The 16,262-nt window shown below is 46.1% G+C and overlaps 1 protein-coding gene across 1 annotated transcript in view; it reads right to left on the bottom strand.

The window, feature by feature from the left end:
- LOC147747844 (protein Cryzl2-like) overlaps nt 1-16,262 on the bottom strand; it is a 183,676-nt gene that overhangs the window by 43,674 nt on the left and 123,740 nt on the right. The window contains exon 4 of the mRNA XM_086956501.1: nt 8,930-8,988. Coding sequence (XP_086812627.1) covers nt 8,930-8,988 — 59 coding nt within the window. The remainder of the gene's footprint in view (nt 1-8,929; nt 8,989-16,262) is intronic.

Below are 16,262 nucleotides of genomic sequence, written 5' to 3'. Positions count from 1 at the left end.
TTTATTAACATTTCGAAACTAGATCCATTTCAATTGTCCAAAGCGAAGGTGTTACAGAGGACCGGTCAAATGGCAAGAGCGGTTTGTTCTTTTGGTCCCTCTACCAGAAATTGCTTTTGGTCAGATATACAGATTTTATATCTTTAGGCTGTGAACATCATTTGTTTCCATTATTCAATTGTTTTTTACTTAGTTGCACCATAAAACTCACCTTTTAATACCTATTTTTACTGAGTGAGTTTTATACTTTGCACAGCACAATTATCCACTATAAATCTCTGGTTTCAATAATTTGGTATGAACTTAACATTCCACTTTCAATATTTCACTAGGTCTTATTTTTATTTCAAAAAGTAAGATAGTAATGATCCACTAAATTGAGTTATAATTCATAGTTGGTGACTTGCACACAAATTCCATTCAACTGCAATGCTACATTTCTACGCACTCTAACTCAAAAGCTGGCGAGACAGGATTCTGAAACATCTCTACAGTCTTCGGCTACTAGAGCACACTCACCTTGCGTATTGCCTAAAAAATGTGGTCACCGATGGACATGTTCGCTAGATAGAGACCAATACCTTCCCCCTGCCTGAGTAACATGATGGCTCTTGGATGATGTCAAGAGCGGGCAGAGCATGGAAAAAAAGTGGCAACGGATCTAGTTTGAGTGTCTGAAGCCCTCTTGCCCTCATTCCTAACCCCATTGAAATTTTGGGGTTTACATTAGAAAAGTGAGTACATGGTTATAATTAGGACTGCACACGATCTCTGATGCAATCATTTAGGGTGGTTGTAATGTGCAATAAATGTGTGCAAATCATTGCACCACACATTTATCTTGCTGCAATGATTTCAGATGATGCATTATTACTGCATTACTAATGCAGTAAGTCTACAGCATTGCACGATAAAAAGATGCCAGGGTTTTAGCTGATATAATCTACACAAATAAATTAGGAACAACTAATGGAAACAAGACGCCCTAAAGTTATTCCCTAATATGTGCGCAAAGTGATAAACCTATGCTGGGACTGCGCGCTCCAAATGTGGTAATGTAATTTCCTCATTAGCAGAGCTTAGGCACACAAGGAAACTTTAAAGGGAGGCTCAAGATCCCAGTGCCATTTACTGCATCAGCATAGCTTTAGCACAATAAACAGCTGATTGGATAATCATGGTCTTCAGAACTGAACTTGAGCACTGCTACAGGGAGGCATTGCTCTTTCATTTACATGTGCAGCCAAAGCAGTAGCAGTAACATATCACACATACTGAACAATTCAACAAACTCTCTGCTCCAACGTAAAACTTGTTTACAGCCGTTTCCCTTGCCTCAGTGTTTTGATATATTGAGTGTAATATGTACGCTAAGTAGTGACATTTGTGTGTTTTTCCATTGAGTGAATTACTTATATTCTAATTCCATAATGTAGCATAATATTAGTATTTAATGTGCTGGGAATAATGCAGGGGGGGTCATAAGAACCTCTCTCTTTAATATTGAGGGTTACTGAGATGTTATGTGAAGATAAATTTATCAAGACCACTTACACCATAAGCTTCATGGCGCTATTCATACACTAGCAGCTGCAGAGAACCAATTTAGCAGGATTGCACAAAGAGCCAGGTTTTCAAGGCCTTTCTGAAGCCAAAAGACTATCACAGTTCCTGACTGAGAGTGGAAGTGAATTCCAGAGCCTAGGAGCCAAATAGGAAAACCTATGCCCGCCTTGTCGTTTCAATTTAATTAGTGGGATAGACAGAAGATGAAGGTGGGCGGAACGAAGATTGAGTGTAGGGACATGTCTAGTAATTAGGCTATTGAGAAACTTAGGGCTCGTGCAGCGCAGTGCCTTAAAGATTATACATCCAGACTTGAAAGATGCCTTGTAAGTATTATGTTAAAAGAAGTTTTGGATTGATGAATTGGATTTTCCTGTGCCTTTGAGGCAATGGGAACATTAAGTTTATGTTTGTGTGTGATTTTAAAGAACAGAGGCAATTGCATGCTGAATCAGGCAGTTTGGTATGCATCTGGATTTGTGCAGGGGACAGTATATTTATTTATTCAGCAGAGTCCAAGTGTGCATTTGAGGAAGTTCCAGGAGTCCAACAGCGTGAGTAGGCTAGTGTTGGAGGATGATGAATGTTGGTCAGTGGTCTTGGCATGTGCACCAACTTCTATGGGGTGTATCACTTTGGGAGTAATGAAGGCCAATGGTATCTTGGGAAGCTATGCGCGGTATTGATGAGGAGGTGTATTGTGAATTGGTACAAGTGGTTGTTATGCGATACCAGGATAGCAGTGAGGTTGTTTGAGTCTCCACAGTGTTTGTAATTTAGAGAATCTTTTGGACAATAACAAGTGACACTCTTACACCATGTCAAAATGCGTGTCGAAAACATGTATTCGATTTTTTGTTTGTATGTTGGTTTTCTAGACGCCTTGCCTGAGTGCAGGTGAATTTGCTAATAGGAATGTTGGTAAACATATTTTTCTAGGAATGACTGGGGCTGCACTATATGTTTTGCGATATTGCGAATGGTTTAGGCTATGTGGTCTTGGTGCATTGGTAAAGGCGTTGTGTTTTCGGTTGGTATATTCTTGACATGATAGTTCTCTGTATAATATTCTTGTGCTTTTTTTCACTGTAGGGTAAAACCATCGCCCGATACCCACGCTGCTGTACGCTGATGACTCAGTGATCTTAGCACGGACCCTAAACCAACTCCAGATCCAAACCAACAAGTACACAGCATTCATGGACTTACTTGGCCTCAAGATAAATATCAAAAAAACCTTCACAATGCACCTCGGCACTCGGACCAAAACCACAAAACCAATAATGGTAGACAATACCAAATTGGCAAAAACCCAGGTCTACCCATACCTGGGTATCCTGGTCGACGATGCACTGAATTGGCGGAAGGCAATTGAGGCCAGGAATCTGCACCTTCGTCGAGCTACTTCAACTTTAACATCTTTCTCACGGAAATTGGGGAAACCAGCCCCATCAGAACTTTTGACCATTTACTACGCAAAATGCCATAGCGTGGCCACATATGGTGCTGGCATCTGGGGACACGGCCGTATTGGCCAATTACAGGTCACTGAAAACTCCTTTGTAAAGTACATCCTGTCCCTTCCTCAAAGCTCACCGACACTAGCCTCACATCGGGAGCTCGGCATGGAACACATTGTTGACACCATTCGATGTCAGCCCATTCTCTTGTGGCATCGAGTATGGTGCAACCCTGAATGTCATCTAACCCGCTCCCTTATCACTGACTGTCTAGCCTTGGCAAATTGGCGTAAAATCCCATGGTTAAATTACGTATCCAACTTCTTTAAAGACCTGGGCTGCGATTCCTATTTTGAGGAACCACCATCAGCAGAAGATATCTCCAGGAAGCAGTTAAAGGCAATGTGTCTGGACCACCTAAGGGATTTACGGATTCAGACAGAGATTACCAAAACATCCAACGAAAAAATCGGCGCCCAACAAACTGGAAAGTGTATACAGCCTTATTTGACGTATTTTTTGTCTAATCATGAAAGGTATCTACTAACAAGACTCCGATTTAATATTTTCTTTCGTTTAGTCACATTCCCTGAAACGAAAAACTGGTCTTCAAAGCTATTGAACTGCCCCTGTGACGGAACCTCTAGACAAACCACGATCCACGTAGTCCTCTTTTGTAAATACTATAAAACATCTAGGAAAAAATGGATTATTCCGATCCTTCGAATTAGCGGTCACAGACAAACGCATGCAGCATATCTATACTTGCAATCTTTAAAGTCAATGCATGAAGCCAAATTTATATCGACCTTTCTTAAAGAAGTCTTAATAATACGTCGCAGCATTTCTAGTTAAATGAGAATTGAACAGTATTTCAAAACCTTATTTCTTCTTTTTACCCATTTAAAAATGTTCTTAATATCGTGTTTTTATTCATGTGTTAAAAATCTTTCCTCTTTCTTTACTATGTACTTTTTATGATTATTGAAATGATAATCAAATAAAAGTTAATGAAACTGAAACACTGTAGGGTATTTTTTTCTGAAAGAGTAAAGTTTTTTCAGTATACAAGCCTGTCACCTGTGTCAAGTGCTAGATATGCCTGGACTAGCTAGCCTCTGATGCAGGACTGTTCTGAAGCCATATATAGTGTTTCGAGACTGTCCAGTGGGATCTGGAGAGGGAAACCTTAATGCAGAATAACATTATTATTTTCTTTTTTTGGTAATGCGCTTTGCCAAGTGATGATTGTTTTTAGCTGTATTAATCCCTGGTTGCCTTTTAGCCTTTTTCTCATCTCAGGGCTGCGGCATCTCGTTTTTGTTGTTTTCATGCACCAAGGTGTGAAGATATGGTTCTGGACTCCCGTGATGTGACCCCCCCATGTTAAGCCCGCTAATGCGGGTTTTAATTTGGACTAAGCCCGGTCTCCATTTTACGCTGGAGCTGGTATACTGGCGCTCCCCTTAGCGCATCTTAGATATTCGATGTGTTAATTATGTAGTTAGAAGTGCATAGCGGAGCATCATTGGAGGTTTTGTTCTCCTATCTTTCCTCTCTAATTGAATTTTAACTTGTAATGTTGTTGCTCGAATGTCATGGTTCAGGGAATGTCTAGGTAGGATAGTGCCCTCGCATGAATTGTTTTTATTATGTACGGCTAAAGATATGCTTGGATATTAATTGTATTTTAATGTATTTTTTATTAAACTTTTATGGTCTATTTATTTAGATCAAACAAAGTTTATTCTGATTCTAGTGAAAACGTGTTCCTGCCCTCAGTGGAGCTTATAGTTTTGCTTGAGGGTGTCCAAGGAAATCAACGGGGGGAGGGGTAAGGGACGGGGGGACGGTGGGGACGGTGGGGACGGTGGGGACGGGATATTGTCCATGCCTGATTTCCGGGACAGTCACCGATTTTGTCAATGAACTCCATTTAGACTCACCAAACGTAAATTTATCTTAAGACAATATCCTTAATATCCTTATTCCATAAAGTGCCCTGGGACCTTAAATGTTAGCATGTGCTTTTTGCACTTCAGGAGCACTTTAGTATTACAGAAGTGGCAACAGATGCTTATGCAGTCCTTTCTGTATAATGAAACAACCTTATGCAAATTGTATGCCATTGGTATTGCAAGGAGGGTGTTCTGTCATCTGCAAGAGGACATGACCGAAGCAAATGAAGAAACAACTTTGCCCATGCACCCGAGCCTTGTTATGGACACAACTACAACAACAAGGTGATGGATGCAATGCAACCACTGGTGATCGCTTAGGCCATAATCCAGTCCATCGATTATGGTCCACCATGTAACTGAACAGTGCTCCCTGTAGGATGCACGCTTGCACGCGCACCCTCACTTCCCCGAGCGCACACTGAGGAAACAAATTAGAGGGAACATTGAAACTGAAGACAGACTGCCAGCCTCTGGAGCAGTACCAAGGCTTAGTTGCATATGGCAGGTCCTGCCTGAAGTTGCATGGATGACAAGAAAACAATGGATTAGAAGGGGGCCTGAGCAATTACTTGTGGCGGACATTAATTCAAGCATTTCACCCATCATTTTTTGCTTTGCTCAGTGCAACAGGAATGCCCAGACATGAGTCCTGTGCTCACAGAAATCAAGCTGCACCGTACCGAAGAGGCCTAAGGACCCCCAAACTGGTCTAGGTTTGCTTGTGTTCTATTGCATAGAGGACGTAGCTTCACAATTTGGGATACCCCACAGTTTTTGAAGCAGGACCCCAGCTGATTTGCAAGGGCTGGTTCCTGTCTGAGGTAGCATGGTGGGAAAGAAAACAATGTACTCAAATGTGGCCAGAGTAATTATCGGTGGCTGAGATTAATCAAAGCATTGCACCTACCAGGGTTTACTCGCCTTGATATCACGGGCACAGGCGCAAGGTCAAACATGCTGTCCGAAGGTGCACTGGTTGAGCATCTCATATGAGGGCACACTTTGGTAGGGGGGGCACAGGGCTTCATGAGACACTACACTAAGACAATACACCACAGGCCGGTGCAGTATCACACACATTGCACCACCTGCCAGGTTAGGGCTGGGGGGTTGGGCTGTCAGAGCAAGGGGAGGAGAAAATATGTGCACTTAAGTGCGCATGATGGTTTGGCCTGCCGTCTTGGGCCGGCCAAACAGTAATGCACACTTAGCAAGTTCTCGACCTGGCTGTATTGCACAGCTTGGGTGGAGAACCAGGCTGTGCACTCCCTGCATGAGCACTGAACCAGGCCACTCAGACCAATCACAATGCTGATGTCATGCTGGTGACGGCAGCGTTGTGATTGGCTTAGGGGAGCCTGTGTACTTCCTGCTTCTGCGAGTCAGGAAGAGAAGTGGAGGAGAGTTGACGGAGGAGAGATGGTGGCCGTGCAGATGTAAGGGTTATATATATATTTTTTCACCTGCCCCGCCACTTCTGTTCCTTACCAGCCGCATCTGTACCAACCAATAAAGTCTTCATCATAGCTACTGATGAGCCAGCCCCTGTAAGGAGAAACATGAGAATTTTCTCCAGGAACCTTCAGATGGTAGGATCATCATTTTACTATATTGATTGTGAATTTGGCAAAAATATGTTAATTTCATTAGAAGTTGGTCTTTACAAACCATATGTGCACACAGCATGTGTTTTTTTTAGTTTTATAACAGGCACAAATATCAATCGGTCGCACGCGTGAACTACACATGAAAAAATCAAAGTTGTATATTTACTTGCGCACAAGCAATCCTTCCTTATACAGAATCTACAGTACATACAATCTCTAAGTGGCATGCTCAATGGATAACTACATCTAACAAACGTTTTCTTTTTTCCCTACATTCCAGGTGCATCGGAGTCTGGTGAAAAGTAGGCGTTATCGTGTCTAAAATCAGCTGCAGTATAAATGAAAATTCTGGGTCTGACTCTCAGAGAAGAGTCCGAAATCTGCAGAGCACAGGTATAGGTTTACGACTTGCGACTATTCACAAAACTTATAGTAGTTCCTTAAAGGTAAACTTAGTCACCTATTTCCAGGGGTAATCTTGGGAAAGTCACATTACTTCTGTGGACAGACATGGACAGAATATGAAGCTACTGTATTATTCCACATTGAGGAAATGCGGTTCAATAGAATTTTTTTTCTGCATGGGGAAAACATTTTACCATTACATAGCCACTTCCATGGACCCCCAAGATGGGTTGCTTATAGAGACCTTGTTATATTGAACCTGGCTAGTCAATGGGGGGCATCTCAGCCTAAAGTGTCCTCAAAAGTATTTTGTTGTGGAACGTAAAATAGGGGGTCATGGCTACCGGGAGGCTGCATGATTGCCACAGCTTTATAAGGAAGGGGGGGAGCGGGGGAGTCGATAATTTAACGGGTAGCAAAGTACAATGGAACAAACTTCAGGATTCACCAGGGCCCGTTTACATTTCAACTTCACTCTAGTGATCATAAGTTCAGAAGTAAAGTAGGCTACTTCAGAATGGAAAAAGATAGGGGAATACATCAAAACGAACATCCCGGGGGTGGCAGGGGGGTTCCAAAGGTGCATCACTTGGTACACATCAATTGGCCTATACCAAAAGTAAAGGAGTGCATTAGCATCACTAAAATGTAGTTTCGTAAAACTTTGGCAGGAGTTAAAGGTCTCAGAAAAGTTGAGAGAGAAGAAAGCAAGCATGTGTGTTCAAGGAATGGGGAGCTGGTGGAAGGGGAAGAAGTGGCAGAGCGCAGTGAGGAAGCCACTATATCGAGGCGCTGGCTTCCAGCTTTCCACCCCTCATTGAGGAAGGCACCAGACCAAGGCACGTAGTAGTCAAGACTGGCTTAGCTTAATCAGTCTTGAGGAGGTTGCCAACCAGAACCCAGGGCCCCATCACCTTCCTCGATCACAAAGTCACTCAGTACAGATTATAGTTTCTACTAAACCCTCAGTGGCTTTATTTGAAGGCTGCAGACACCCCTCATTTGAGCAGCTTGGGGGACTGATGACGCTATCTAGTGCAGCTTGTCCCGTGCTATTCAACCCTACTTCCTGGTAGCATTCCAAGTGATTCTCAGTTATTGTTTTGGATTTTCCTGTCGCAGCTACCATAGCATCCAGGGAGAAGGACTTCCACACTGCTGTGGCATGTTTCTCGAAGCGCCACCAGAAACCAGAGGTTGGTGCGCCACAGACGGCTACCTCTGCACTGGCAGACCGATGTATTTGATAGCCCTGCCTCAAATGTTAAAAACTCAATATTTTGAGCTTGCTTGTATTATCAAATAGAAGGGGAACTGCCTAAATGATTGGTACGGTATTACTGTTGTAGGAAAGATATAATCTTCCCAACTGGAATAACTAAATAAAACCAATGGAGATGAAGGACTACAAAAAAAAGAAGGAGTGGTATTAATAAAGATGTACCAAAGGACTATAAAAAAAAAAAGAAGTGGTATTAATAAAGATGTACCAAAAAACACAAAAGTATTAATAATACCTATTCAAATGATGTGGCTGGTCTGTAGTCAAACGAGCCTGTATTAACAAAGGTTCACATTCATGTTACCACAGTCCTACCACGCTAGGTACCATGGTTTATTTGGATTACACTTTATGACCGCCTAAGGTGGTCTCAAAGGCCTGAAGGAAGCAGAAGACTTGGAAAAGAAGGACAACGTAGAGCAAGAAAGGGGAATGAGGAAGAAAGAAGCTTTGTGGATGGAGTGGTCTTCCTCAAAACTCTAGTATTTCAGACACAAATGGATAGTTAATTGTGGAAATCGGTTCTTCGGCCTCTGTGCGTCAGGCTAGGAAGGAGGGTGAGGCACCAACTGCAGAAACGAGAGAGAGAAAAAAGATGGGGTAAGGTACCTGCGAAATCCGTGGTAATTACCGTCCAAGGCTGCTTACCTCTTCCACTGTTTTCACTTTCGGGCCAACTTCCAAGACGCAGCCAGAGAACTCCATTCCTAAAGGGATAAATTGGTCACACAAGGCCATTTTGATCTGTGTGTAAATTACATTTGGGCTTTGTGGCCCTGCAGAAAAAATGGACCAATTTCAAAACTCGCTTCAGTTTCTCCAACAAGTTCACTGTTCACATACCCTAAAAATTCTGGAAAACAAATGGTTTCCAATTCCATTTTAAAACTTTCTCAACAGACAATTGCATTTTTATATGGTTCATGTTGTTTCATTCATCCTTCCAGCTGTTAAGATCCATGCCTAAGTGGAAGCCTGTAGCTAGTAGGGTATGCTAGAGCATGGGGGCGGAGAGAGTGAATGGTAGAGAGGGGAGCATGTTGTAGAACACAATAAGGGTAATAGTCTTCACTGATCTATACTATAGGGTCCTGGAAATAAACTATTGTGACTCAAAGTTGTCCACGACTGGTGCCAATGGCAGTCCTTACATACAGCTATGACTAACCTTGCAGTTGGCAGAGAGGTGAGTGATCAAAAGACGAACACCGAAAAACTGAACTGTCTTCCAGAACCTATCTCACAAATGCAGAATTTCATAGATGATGGACAGTGAGTGAGGTCTCTGACCAATAACAGCTTCAGAGTGGAGATACTGCAAATAATGGAGAACTGGGGGATGAGACTGGCCAAGAGGAGATTAAAAGATGGCGAGGAGGACACATGTTGATGAGAACCAGCGTGACTGGGAGCCCAGCAGTAATTTAAAGGGGAGTACTGAGTAGTGAGGCATGGCAGAACAACAGGGGAATTGAGAGCACATACTGTACTTGGTGACACAGACATTAAGTAATGTGACCGGTTAGGACTACTGCGCACTCTAGAGCAGAGGGATTATAGATAAGGGGAACGGATTCTTAAGACTGACAGACTGGTTACGAAATAAAAAACTTCAGAGTCACAGTTCTGGAGATTAGTCATGCATACCACACCTTTATAAGAAGGTGTGAGTTTTGCCAAGCAACATATATGAAAGAATGAATCAATGTAATCAATAAACGTTATTAAGGGCAGTAGTATCTTCAAGGAGGCATCCCGACACTTGGAAAGATGGACAGGGTTCGCTCTAGGTGCTGCAGGCTGCTAATCGATGGTTTGGCTGTTAAAAATGAGACGGATGCTACTCCCAGGACTGATTCCACCTGAAACAGTTAAAGATGCTCCACACAGTTTACTACTTTAGAGAGTTAAGGACGAAAATTGGCGGGCTGACAGTAGTGACTGTCTTAGAGGGTGTGGCCGGTGGGCACAGTCATACATACCATTTGTGATTGCCTTGAATTTAGGAACTACTGGGATACAGTGGTGAAAAGTCTGGCAGAAGTTCCTACCAGCATCACTTGAGGGTCAGGAGACTCACCGGGGACTTGCTGTCCCATCCTGCACCTCGCTGCTATGCCCTGTTAGGAAGGGCCACTGACGTCACGTTCATAATGTGCAAATACTGCTTCCACAGCTCGTGGCACGCCCAGACCAAAGGCGGGTCCATCCTGTGCCCGTCAAAGATGGAGGAGGCTGAGCTAGGCCAACTCTCTTAGCTGCTGCTTCGTAGCCCATTAACATCTTTGGGAAAAGAGAGATTACATCAATTCCGGCCAAGACTAAGTTGCTTGGTAAGCCTCATACTTCGGTCTTGAATTATATAACTGGTGCTATGGGAGCAATTGATAAAGAAATCACTGGCAGAGCAATTGATAAAGAGATCACCAGCTTCGAAGAGAGGTTATTACTTCCCAGCATGATGTGACCATTGTTCATGATGCTCTCCTGCAAGCCATTATCTCTAGTTGCGATAACTTGACCTCCGCCCCCACTGTTGGACAGAACTCAAATGGTTGTGTGCAAAATTATACAGACAGTATCACAGCGGCCCCCCACCCTCTAACCCCACCCCACCCGAGTCATCATCCCAACCTACTTTGAAGCACATGAGGACACCAGGGACTCGCCTAAAAGCAACAGATATTACATAGAAGGGACACCAAGTACGTCTATGACTCTTTATAAACCTACTGGTGCTAAGATGGGACCAAAAATTGCTGGGGTGAATCAAGAGGACCGCAAGATCTTACTTGTTGCGGGCTAGGCCTCAGAAACGCTACTTAAGACCTCCCTAGACCCTCTAACTGCCAGACTAACACAAGTGGACAATTTAACTACCAATTGTTTAGACCAGCTGAAGCCCAAAGTTAGCCCCGATAGCACCAGTCAGCCACAGACAATAATGCAAATGCTACTTACCAGTATGCATCTGTTCTTGGCATGTAGGGCTGCTGACATTCATATCTGTGCATAGTCCGCCACCTAGTGTTGGGTCCGGATGATTGCACATTGTTGTCCTGGAAGAGTCTTCGAAGTATCACGAGATAGGTGGCTCCTCCCCTGGACTACAGTGCGCATGGGCATCGCCTCCATCCCCAGATTGTTTTTAGCCATAGGCAGAGATGGAGTGAAGAAGTGAGTGATGACCATGCTATGAGCATATGTTTGTATATGAATACATACTGCAGCTGCTACAGGCGCCGGGGAGGAGGGCGGGCGATATGAATGTCAGCAGCCCTACATGCCAAGAACAGATGCATACTGGTAAGTAGCATTTGCAGTTCGAGGCATGTGGGCTGCTGAATTCATATCTGTGCATAGAATACATAGCAGTCCCTCCATTAGCGGCGGCCGCCCGTGCCAGCTGCAGCAGTCTGAAAAAGCGTTTTTAGAACAGCCTGACCAACAGCTGCCTGTTGTTTTGAATGCACGTCTACACAGTAGTGCTTGGTGAAAGTATGAGTGGTAGACCATGTGGCTGCTCTACAGATGTCTTCTAAGGGAATGTTACCTAAGAACGCCATAGAGGCCCCCAACTTCCTAGTGGAGTGGGCCCTCGGTGGTATAGTGAGAGTGCGCTTTGCTTTAGCGTAGCAGATCTGAATGCACTTTACTATCCATCTAGCTATTCCTGCTTTGGAGATTGCGTTTCCCTTGTGTTGAGTGGCAAAAGCAACAAAAAGTTGTTTGGTTTTGCGGAAATCTTTTGTCCTGTCCACATAATACATCAAGGCCCTCTTCACATCAAGAGTGTGGAGCATCCGCTCCGCCAGCGTCTCTGGGTTTTGGAAAAACACCGGCAATTCAATGGTTTGGTTTATGTGAAAGTGTGAGACCACTTTTGGTAAGAACTTAGGGTTAGTGCGGAGCACCACCCTGTTAGCATGTACCTGGAAGAAAGGTTCTTGGATGGTGAGCGCCTGCAGCTCGCTTACCCTCCGTAGCGATGTAATTGCTACTAAGAACGCAACCTTCCAAGTCAAAAACTGGAGCTCACAAGAGTGCAGTGGCTCAAAGGGAGGACCCATCAGCCTTGTAAGAACCACATTGAGGTTCCATTCTGGAGCTGGTGGAGTCCTTGGTGGAATGACCCTTTTGAGTCCTTCCAGAAAAGCCTTGATAGCAGGGACCTTAAAGAGAGACAGGTGCTGCCTATTCTGGAGGTATGCTGCCATAGCAGACAGGTGAATGCGGATGGAAGAGTACGCTAGATTACATCGATACAGATGAAAAAGGTAACATATGATGTTCTGAATGGAAGCATCTAGCGGGTCAATGCTGTGGTCCACACAGTAGATGACAAACCTCTTCCATTTAGCCGCATAACAAGCTCTAGTAGTGGGCTTCCTTGCCTCCCGAATGATGTCCATGCAATCGGGAGGAAGATTGAGGTAGCCAAACTCTAGGACTTCAGGAGCCAGATCGCCAGGTTGAGCTGTTGCGGATCTGGGTGCTGAATGTCGCCATGGCTCTGCGTCAGAAGGCTGGGAGTGAGATGAAGCCTTTGATGCGGTACCACGGAGAGTTCCAGAAACGTGGTGTACCACGGTTGGCGAGCCCACGTTGGAGCAACCAGGATGAGAGTCATCGAGTGCTGCCTGAGCTTGCGAGCCACCAGCGGAATCAGAGGCGCTGGGGGAAAAGCGTACGCAAATCTGCCTGACCAGTTCATCCACATCGCATTGCCCTGTGATTGGGGGTGTATGAACCTGGCGGCGAAGCTTTGGCATTTTGCGTTCTCCTTTGTGGCGAACAGGTCTATCTCTGGATGACCCCACCTTTGGAAGTACGGTTGGAGTACTGATGGATGTAACTCCCACTCGTGCATCTGATGGCTGTGTCTGCTGAGCAGATCCGCCATTTGGTTGTCCTTGCCTGGGAGATGTTCTGCCATGAGGAAGATGTTCCTCTGAATGGCCCACTTCCACATGCTCTGAGCCAGATGAGACAGCTGTGGAGAGTGTGTTCCCCCTTGCTTCTGGATGTAGTACATGGCCGTCATGTTGTCCGTCCGGATCAACACGACCTTGTTGCACAGATGTACTTTGAACGCCTTTAAGGCCATGAAGATTGCCATCAGTTCCAACACATTGATGTGCATCTTCCTTTGCTGAAGTGTCCATAGCCCCTGCACTGTGTAATGGAGTACATGCGCTCCCCATCCCTGGAGAGAGGCGTCCGTTGTCAGGATGATCTGTGGGACAGGCTCTTGGAATGGTCGGCCCTTGCAAAGGTTTTGTGGATTCCACCAATGCAGAGAGTTGTAAGCCCGACCGCTCACCAACACTAGGTCTGTCAGTTGCCCATGAGCCTGAGTCCACTGACGTGCCAAGCACTCCTGAAGCGGACGCATATGCAGTCTCGCGTGCGGGACAATGGAGATGCAGGAGGCCATCATGCCTATCAGCTGCATGAACACCCTCGCCGGAAGCGAGGTCTGGGGTCTGAATCGTTGGATCAGCGCCTGGATACCGGCGATTCTCACTGAACTCGGCTGCGCAGTGGCCGCCAGAGTGTTGATTGTCGCGCCCAGATACTGTCGCACGTGGGCGGGCTGGAGATGGGACTTTGGGTAGTTCAGAGAGAATCCCAGATCGTGCAGGAGGTGAATGGTGCGTGACACGTGGTCTACGCACTGCTGTTCCGTCTTTGCCTGAATAAGCCAGTCGTCTAGGTATGGAAAGACATGGACGTGCTGGCGACGGAGATGCGCTGCTACAGTCGCTAGGCATTTGGTGAAAACTCTTGGTGCCGTGGTGACCCCGAACGGCAGGACTCTGAACTGGTAATGCTGGTCCAAGATCTTGAATCTGAGATACTTCCTGTGTGAAGGATGCAGGGGAATATGGAAATAGGCATCCTTCAGATCCAGCGTTGCTAGGAAGTCCCCCCGTTGAAGCAGGGGAAGCACCTGCTGCAATGTGAGCATATGGAAGTGCTCTGAGTTGATGTACCAGTTCAGGGGCCTGAGGTCCAGGATCGGCCTGAGTGATCCGTCCTTTTTGGGAATTAGAAAATACAGGGAGTAAACCCCTGTTCCCCGTTCTTGCAATGGAACGAGCTCTATCGCCCCTTTTTGCAGCATGATTAGTACTTCTTGCTGCAACAAGGTCAAGTGCTCGTCGGACATAGCACGGCCTCTTGGCGGTATGTCCGGTGGAATGGACGTAAGTTCTAGACAGTACCCGTACTGGATAAGAGACCTCACCCACCTGTCCGTGGTGATGGACCTCCACGCCGGCAGGAACTGCTGTAGTCTCCCCCCGACAGGTGTTGTGTGATCGGGGGGAAGTGACAAGACGTCACTGCTTGTTGGAGGCGGTGGACCTGGAGGCATTGTTTCCACGTCCTCTGCCCTTGATATTATTGCCTCTGTAGCCACCCCTGCCCTTGTTGTTGTTATACGAGGACTGGGTGTTACCCTTGTAGTATTGCGTGGACTGGGATGCCTGGCCTCTTGAGGTGCCTCTTGAATTGGAGCGGCGAAAAGAACCACCCCGAAACTGCTGACTTTGTAAAGCCCCCATAGACTTGGCAGTTTCGGTATCTTTCTTCATTTTCTCTAGGGAGGCATCCACCTCAGGGCCGAACAGATGGTCAGGATTCACCGTCTGACCCAGTAATGTGGTTTGTATGTCGGGCTTGAACCCAGAAATTCGAAGCCAGGCATGGCGTCTGAGTAACACGCTTGTATTGATAGCCCTGGAGGCAGTGTCTGCTACATCTAGGGCACATTTGATGGATGCATTAGTAATGAGTTTACCCTCCTGAATGAGCATCTCCCCCGCCTCCTTGTATTGGTCAGGCAAGTGTTGTAGGATGGCCTCTAATGTGTCATAATGGGCCCTATCATAACGTGCAAGCAGGGCTTGGGTGTTAGAAATCCTCCAGATGTTTGCTGCCTGTGCAGCAATGCGTTTGCCTGATGCCTCAAAGATCTTTGACTCTTTGTCTGGGGAGGAGCATCACCAGTAGTCTGCGAATTCGCCCTCTTTCGAGCGTTGGACACCACCAGGGAGTCCAATGGCAAATGTCCCTTAATATACGTGGGATCCGTGGGCGCCGCCTTATACTTCCTGTCGATGCGAGGATTGACCACCCGCGCCCGGGTGGGCTCCTTGAATACCTCCTGTGCATGCTTCAGCACCCCTTTGAGCATAGGTAGCGTCTTGACTTGCTTTTCGGCTACCGAGAAGGTGTCGACCAAGAAGTCCGCATCCACAGGGTCTGAGTGCAGTTCGACGTCATGGTTCGCTGCAGCTCTCTCTATTAATGCATTAAACGCCGCCGAGTCCTCCGTCGGGGACGTCTTTGTGGCGAAAAGTTGAGTGTCCTGACCTGACTGCAGGTCGTCCGTGTCGCCTCCTGCCGTCCAGGGCACCTGCTCCTCGTCCGGATCCGAGTACGCAGGATAGTTGTACTCGTCGTCCTCCTCGTCCACCTCAGGCACTGGGGAATGGGCCGGCGAGCGTTCCATGGCTTGTGGAGACAGAGGTTCCATCAGAGCCGAAGAGTCCGCAGAGTACTTTTTGCTCTTAAGTGGAATCCTAAAAGGTTCCAATGGCGGCTCCGACGTAATCTTTCGTTTGAGGAGCGACAATTTTCCGGTGTTGGCGTCGATTGTCACCTCTCGACGTTCCTCCACCGCGAGCGGTTGGAGCCGAAGCTTCGATACCACCAAGGCAGCTTTCGGCGTCAATACTTCCTGAGAATGTCCGCTCTGCTTAGGCGCGAAGGCCTTCGGCGCCGACTTGGGAGGAAGGGTAAAACGGATGGGCGTTTGTTCCTTGGCAGGCTTCGGCGTGGGCCTAGGCACGACAGTGTCCTGGCTGGGAACCACAGTGTACTGTTGGATCCGCTTCAAGGATTCTCCCACCTTCTTAGTAAGGGATGCCGAGGGCTGAACCGTCTCGAGCGACTCTTCGTCTCCGAGAGCCCG

Source organism: Lissotriton vulgaris, chromosome 1_1, assembly GCF_964263255.1.
Source record: "Lissotriton vulgaris chromosome 1_1, aLisVul1.2, whole genome shotgun sequence".
NCBI classification, from domain to species: domain Eukaryota; kingdom Metazoa; phylum Chordata; class Amphibia; order Caudata; family Salamandridae; genus Lissotriton; species Lissotriton vulgaris.
This window is presented reverse-complemented; position numbering and strand designations above follow the sequence as displayed.